The sequence below is a fragment of the Columba livia genome, unplaced genomic scaffold, assembly GCF_036013475.1.
Source record: "Columba livia isolate bColLiv1 breed racing homer unplaced genomic scaffold, bColLiv1.pat.W.v2 Scaffold_139, whole genome shotgun sequence".
Taxonomy (NCBI): Eukaryota; Metazoa; Chordata; class Aves; order Columbiformes; family Columbidae; genus Columba; species Columba livia.
Genome location: NW_027043035.1, coordinates 989,085 through 996,100, shown reverse-complemented (window position 1 = coordinate 996,100; position 7,016 = coordinate 989,085). Strand labels below are relative to the sequence as shown.

Here is a 7,016-nt window from a genome sequence, read left to right as displayed (position 1 = left end):
ATTGCTGCTACTGCAGTCATGTTTCCTTTTCTACCCAAACCAAGATCCACAGTTGCCATCTGTACAGGGGATGCAAAATGCACTTCAGCCGCAGGGTAAACCTTCCACACCTCCTGTGTGACTTGCACCTTTCTCGGAGTTATTTGCCTACCTTGATTGGTGGGAAGAGGTTCAGAACTTCTGGAAAGCCTTTAAGAGATACTCTTTTGAGTACTGAAAGAGTAAGGAAGCTACTGCCATTTTGGACATTTGCGTCAAAACTCATACACACATGGGATAGTGTGCGGTGTGTGACATGGATTTCTTTTTCTCCTTGCTCTCCTGTTTAGTAATGCCTGAGATCTTTGCTTTGGAAAAAACGTACCTAAACAAAAGAATCTGAGAACAAAAGTCCTGATCAGAGAGAAGGTCCATCTGGGCCAAGACTCAGTCTCCAAAGCTGCCAGCCATCCGTGTCTACAGGGTCTTGGGGTGCTCAAAGGCCTCAGTGGCTGGGACCGGCCTCCCTGGGGACCATCTCCTGCAGGGGCCCAGGGGCCGTGTCTCAGCTCAGCCTGGGACCTCTGGTGCCTGCCTGAGCCGTGTTGTAGGTGTGTGTGCCTGTCTCTGCCCCATCTCCTGGACGGGCCTGGGCCCTGCCCTGCAGAGAGCGGCTCTCCTGGATGGAGTCCTCAGGCCTGGCTCAGAGCTCATCGTGCTCCAGGCACAGCTACTGAGCACAACCATGCTGTGCTGTGCTGTGCTGTGCTGCTCTATTCTGTACGCTCACAAGGAGTCCAATAAAGATGGGACTGTTCGACTGAAATGCCAGAGAGGTTTTAGATCCAAAAACAGTTTCAGGGACACGTACACAAAGGATACAACTGGAAACAGATTTTTTTTTTTTAAATATTTATATTTATTTTATTAAAATTAGAAATGTTAATAGAAGAAGGAGAAGGAAGAGAGCTGGCTCCTGCTGCAAACTTGCCCTGGGAGAAAGAACCCGAGAAAGCCAGGGCACGAGTGGTGCCTTGGAGGGCAAGAGCAGTGGGCATGAACCGAGCCAAAAGGGCCCAGAGGAGCTCTGACAGGTGGTCATGCTCAATGCTGCAGAGGAAGGCAAAAAAACCCCGGGGACCAGGGCCAGTCTGCCCCGGGGGAAAATTCCTTCCTGACCCCAACACTGGCGATCGGCTGTTCCCTGAGCATTTGAGCGAGACCTGGCTCCTCGGCCCACAGGCTGGTCATGCCTCCCAGAAGACCACAGAATAATAGAAGGATAGAATGATAGGATGATGATGTCTTCTCTTCTCTTCTCTTCTCTTCTCTTCTCTTCTCTTCTCTTCTCTTCTCTTCTCTTCTCTTCTCTTCTCTTCTCTTCTCTTCTCTTCTCTTCTCTTCTCTTCTCTTCTCTCCTCTCCTCTCCTCTCCTCTCCTCTCCTCTCCTCTCCTCTCCTCTCCTCTCCTCTCCTCTCCTCTCCTCTCCTCTCCTCTCCTCTCCTCTCCTCTCCTCTCCTCTCCTCTCCTCTCCTCTCCTCTCCTCTCCTCTCCTCCTTTCTTCACCTCTTCCCTCTCCCTCTTCTCTCTCCTTCTTCTCCTTCTCCCTCCTTTCACTAGCAGTACATGCTGAGGAAATTGCTGACAAACACTTGTAACCTTGCCCAGATTAGCCATTCGCTCCATCACCTTGTGCAAAGGACGCATGTATCTTCTGGTGGCCGGGAGAGCACCGGGCCCCCTTCAAACCACTCTGCATTCCACTTCCTACAGCTGCTGACCCTAGCTCCCCACTCCATCAGGACGGTGAGCTCTGCAGTGCTCCTCAAGAAGGCATTCCCTTCATTTTGCTACTGCTATCCAGCTGAAAAGGATGATCATCCATCAGATGAACCTGGAAGGTTGCCCTGCTGGGAGATGGCCTTGCAGTGGAGAAACTCCAGCTGCCTCGTCCAGGTCTTCCTCCTTCAGCCCATGTCAAGAGATTCCACCGGCTCCTCAAGGACTTCCTCTCCAATGTCTTCAGGCTGCCTCCAGGCCAGCTCTGGCAGCAGACACGGGACGCTGCTCCCTTTTATACTGCCCCGGGGCATTGTGACATCAGCATTGCCCCGTGGTCGCATTGTGACACGGAGGTGACATGGGCCCCCAGTGTCCCACCCCACCCACTGCCCATGCACCCAGCACTCTGTGGAGGAAGGACTTTGGGGTGCTGCTGGCCCCGAGGCTGTCCTTGTGCCCAGGAGGCCCAGGGGGCTGTCCCTGCTCTTGGTGGTGAGATGAAGGGTGGTCTGGCAAACATCACCCTTTGTGTCCCCAGGTGATGGACACTGCTCATGTGCCTCTGCAGAGAGTGGCAGGAGCTGGATCCCCTTCTCGGGAGACTCCTTCCAGGAGAGACACAGACACAGGGGGAACTCACCAGGGCATTTCACTCAGCATCAGTTTGACATATTGGGTGCTGTCCTGTGACTGCCCTTTCTGCACAAATTATCATAAAAACACCTTGACTTCCATAAAGCCTTTGACACAGTCTTCCACAGCATCCTTCTGCTAAAATCAGGAAGTGTGGTCTGGATGATTGGGTAGTGAGGTGGACTGTGAACTGGCTGAAGGGAAGAAGCCAGAGGGTCGTGGTCAATGGGGCAGAGTCCAGTTGAGGCCTGGATCTAGTGCAGTGCCTCAGGGGGCAGTGCTGGGGCCAGTACTATTCAATAAATTCATCAGTGACTTGGATGAGGGAATAGAGTGACTGTCAGCAAGTTTGCTGATGACACCAAGCTGGGAGGAGTGGTGACACTGGAAGCTGTGCTGCCATCCAGAGACCTGGACAGGCTGGAGAGCTGGGCGGGAAAAATGTAATGAAATAGAACAAGGGCAAGTGTAGAGTCTTACATCTGGGCAAGAAGAACCCCAGGTTCCAGATTCAAGTTGGGGAAGGACCTGTTGGAGAGCAGTGTAGGGGAAAGGGACCTGGGGGTCCTGGGGACAGCAGGGTGACCATGAGCCAGCACTGGGCCCTTGTGGCCAGGAAGCCAATGGTACCTGGGGTGGGTTAGAAGGGGGTGGTCAGTAGCTCAGAGAGGTTCTCCTGCCCCTCTACTCTGCCCTGGGGAGACCACACCTGGAATATTCTCACACCAATTTTTTTTTTTACTAGCAAGAATACAATGCTGGCAAGAAGTATCTCTGCAGAGCAGACACAACTAACATTACTGATTACTTGAGGTTGTCTCTAAGGATGTGCCCCTGGAGCCTGAGAGACACCTGGAGGAGCCCAGAGGGGACAGAGAAAGGGACATCATGGGCTGCTCTGTGCTGCTGAGCTGGGCTGGGCTCCTGGGACACAGGGAGCTCATGGCAGCGGCAGCGCTGCAGAGAGACAGCTCTGCCCAGGAGCAGCTCCTCTGCACACGCAGCAGGGCTGAGGGCTCTGACTGCAGCACCGAGGGCACAGGAGCCAGGCACAGAGAGGGAAACGCATTCTGGGCTGGGAGGATGCTGAGAGTTCACTGGAAATGAAATCCTCTCAGATATGAAGCCTGTGGCTGCAGGGCATTGAATCTGCAAATCATGGTAGGATCTCAGAAAGCTGTCACATTGCAGAGCCTGCGAGAGACGTAAGTACAGCTCTCAGAGATTCTCTGATCATAGGAGAGGATGTGCTGCAGAGCAGGGATTGCCTTCTGCACTGTCAGAGTGACAAGACGTGAATGCTGCGTTGTCCCCAGGGTGGCTGTGGGGTGTAAATGTAAATGTGCAGGCAGGGGTGCCCAGGGCTGTCCTGCAGAGCAGGGTCCCTGCACCCCAGGGCTGTGCCGGGCAGGGATTCTGCCGCCTGCCAGGGTCAGCGTTCAGCCTGCCCGGGAGATCCCAGCAACACTGAGGGGAGAAGATGTGGTGGAGGAGCAAACCCTATAGGGCAGGAAAGGTCCTTCTGCTGTGGAGGGGGTAATGTGTGGGTCAGTGCTGCTCACACATCAAGATCACCCCCAGCATTTTTCCAAGGGGATGCCTCAAGAAGATGATCAATGCAAGGATTACCAGGCAGATAAGGAGCTTTCCTGAGCCTGTCTTTTCAGTTTCCTCTCCCAAGGGCTGGGGGGTGCAGGAAAGGATAAAATGAAAATGAGCTCTCATGCTTAAACAAGTCACCGAGACTCCTGAACTGCAACTCTGAGTGATCAGTCCATCTGCCAGAAGGCTCATGACATCCCTTCCCCACCCCTCTGCCTGTGCACAGCACCTGCATCACCTTGGCTGGACCCGTCAGCCTTAGTCTGACCTGTCCTGTTTTCCAGCCTGCAGACAGGAAGATGCCCCCAGGCAGTGTCCTGTGAACAGGCAGGATCTGTAGGGCCAGGGGGAGGGCACAGAGGGTGGGATGGTCTGTGAGCACTGACAGGGAAGAGACATGGACAGGGAAACACCTCCCAGGGGAGAATCTCCAGGCAGCAGGGAAATGATCAGAAATGAGAGGAAACCAAACCCGGAATGGTTATGGGAGGGAGAACAGAGAAAAGTCCCTGTGACCCCCTGCAGTGCAGATCCCTCCTGTGAGCAGCCCCCTGGCCTGCTGTCCCACCCAGCAAAGCCTCTGCCCTCAGGGCCGGGGGCTCCAAGGCATGAAGCAGCTCCTGTGCAGCCAGAGCTCCAGTTCCTCTGCAGAGCACAGGGGCTGAGAGCAGCTGCCCGGCAGTGTTGGTGTCTGGGAGGTGCTGCACAGCTGGGGAAGGGTGACGCTGTCTGAGTGCCCGGCTGCCTCTGCCCTGGCCTCTCTCACACCCACCCTCACCGCATTTTCCTTCTTGCTCCCCTGCTCTGGGTCACTGCTGTTGGGATCTTGTTCTTGCTGTCAGGCTCTCTGGGGATGGCAGTTTCAGCTGCAGAGTCACAGCCTGATCTTGTGGGTCCTTTCCTGCAGGTGTGTCCATGGGCACACGTGTCCCAGCTTTGCTCTGACCTGTGGGCTGTGGGCAATGCAGTCTGTGGGGCTGGGGAATGAGCTGAGTCTCCCTCAATAAAATGCCATCATCAGGACTGTTGATTGTTTCCTTGACTTTTCTTTCCAAGCTGTGAGCTTCCTTCCAGGATGCAAACCTGTCCTATAGCATCCCTGTGTTATCTGAAAGTCCCATGGAGAAGTGCAGAGATGCTGTGACAGAGAAATTACTTTTGAGTTTGTGAAATGAGCTCTGTGTGTCCTGGACTCAATGTGGGGTGGTGAGACCTTAGGGAAGGCTGACACATGTCATGGTCTCAGGTGGATGCCTCTGCTCTCAGCAGTGCCTGGTGGCTTTTCAGGGTAACATGGGAGTGTGATCAGTCCCCATCTCAGAAAGGTGCCAGCCCAGGGCAGCTGGAGCAAGACAGAGGGACAGAGCAGCTGCCCTCACTCTGCACTGACCCACAGGCATCCTCTGGTCTCGCAGGACTCGCTCTGTTCTCCCTGAGTGCAGCAGAAATGCTGAGGGTTTCTGACACCCAACAACACTCTGCAGTGAATATGGGGGGAGGTGTAAAAAAACCTGGAACTCTTAAACTGCCTTCACCATCTCTGTTCCTTATGAATGGGAAAGCAAGTGCTGACAGCCCTTCTGTGTTAGCAGAACCAGGACAGTCCCCACCGTTCCTGTGGCCCCACTTCTGCAGAGCTGGGCTGACTTATCGAGAGCCCATGGGCAGAGGCCCTGCTCTTGGTTGCACATTTTCCAGCACCAAGCAGGGCTGCAGCCACAGTGCTGGAGAAAGTTGTCCTAGAAAAACAAAAGGGTGTCTGTGTGTGACAGGGGAGGGTCTACGGGAGTTGGTTTGATTTTTGTCAGAGAACACTTCCCTGGCTTTACACTTTTTCTTTTTCTCATTACAGCGCCCCATGCTCAGGAAAAGCAAATGTCCAACAGCAGCTCCATCACCCAGTTCCTCCTCCTGCCGTTCACAGACACACGGGAGCTGCAGCTCTTGCACTTCTGGCTCTTCCTGGGCATCTACCTGGCTGCCCTCCTGGGCAACGGCCTCATCATCACCACCATAGCCTGGGACCAGCACCTCCACACCCCCATGTACTTCTTCCTGCTCAACCTCGCCCTCCTCGACTTGGGCTGCATCTCCACCACTCTTCCTAAATCCATGGCCAACTCTCTGTGGGACACAAGGGCCATTTCCTATTCAGGTTGTGCTGTGCAGGTCTTTCTGTTTTTGTTTTTTATTTCAGCAGATTTGTGTCTCCTCACCATCATGTCGTACGACCGCTACGTTGCCATCTGCAAACCCCTGCACTACGGGACCCTCCTGGGCAGCAGAGCTTGTGTCCACATGGCAGCAGCTGCCTGGGCCACTGGGTTTCTCAATGCTCTGCTGCACACGGCCAATACATTTTCACTGCCCCTGTGCAAGGGCAATGCCCTGGGTCAGTTCTTCTGTGAAATCCCACAGATCCTCAAGCTCTCCTGCTCAGACGACTTCCTCAAGGAAGCTGGGCTTATTGTGGTCAGTGTCTGTTTAGGATTTGGTTGTTTTGTGTTCATTGTGGTGTCCTATGTGCAGATCTTCAGGGCCGTGCTGAGGATCCCCTCTGAGCAGGGACGGCACAAAGCCTTTTCCACCTGCCTCCCTCACCTGGCCGTGGTCTCCCTGTTCATCAGCACTGCCATTTTTGCCAACCTGAAGCCCCCCTCCATGTCCTCCCCATCCCTGGACCTGGTGGTGTCAGTTCTGTACTCGGTGGTGCCTCCAGCAGTGAACCCCCTCATCTACAGCATGAGGAACAAGGAGCTGAAAGTGGCACTGAAGAAGCCAATTCAATCATTTTTCCATCTGCAACAATAAGTTACCTGTGTCTCTTCAGAAGTGATTTCCAGTTCATCTCAGGAACCTCCTGTGCATTGAGCATTTCATCTGTGATAACCATGTTTGTCAAGGGCTTTCTTCGCCCATGGCACTTCTCCAGAGCAGTGACTCAGAGGCCTGTCTACCTGTTTCTGGGGTCCTGGTACAGCTGGTGTCCTGTGTCACTTCTCTGTAATACAGGTGTGGAC

General features: G+C 54.0%; 1 protein-coding gene across 1 annotated transcript; it reads left to right on the top strand.

The window, feature by feature from the left end:
* The first annotated feature begins 5,871 nt into the window (after positions 1–5,871).
* Positions 5,872–6,807, top strand: LOC102092068 (olfactory receptor 14A16). The gene has a single exon (XM_005512526.4). The coding sequence runs from the start codon at positions 5,872–5,874 to the stop codon at positions 6,805–6,807; it is 936 nt and encodes a 311-aa protein (XP_005512583.2).
* Positions 6,808–7,016: the final 209 nt, after the last annotated feature.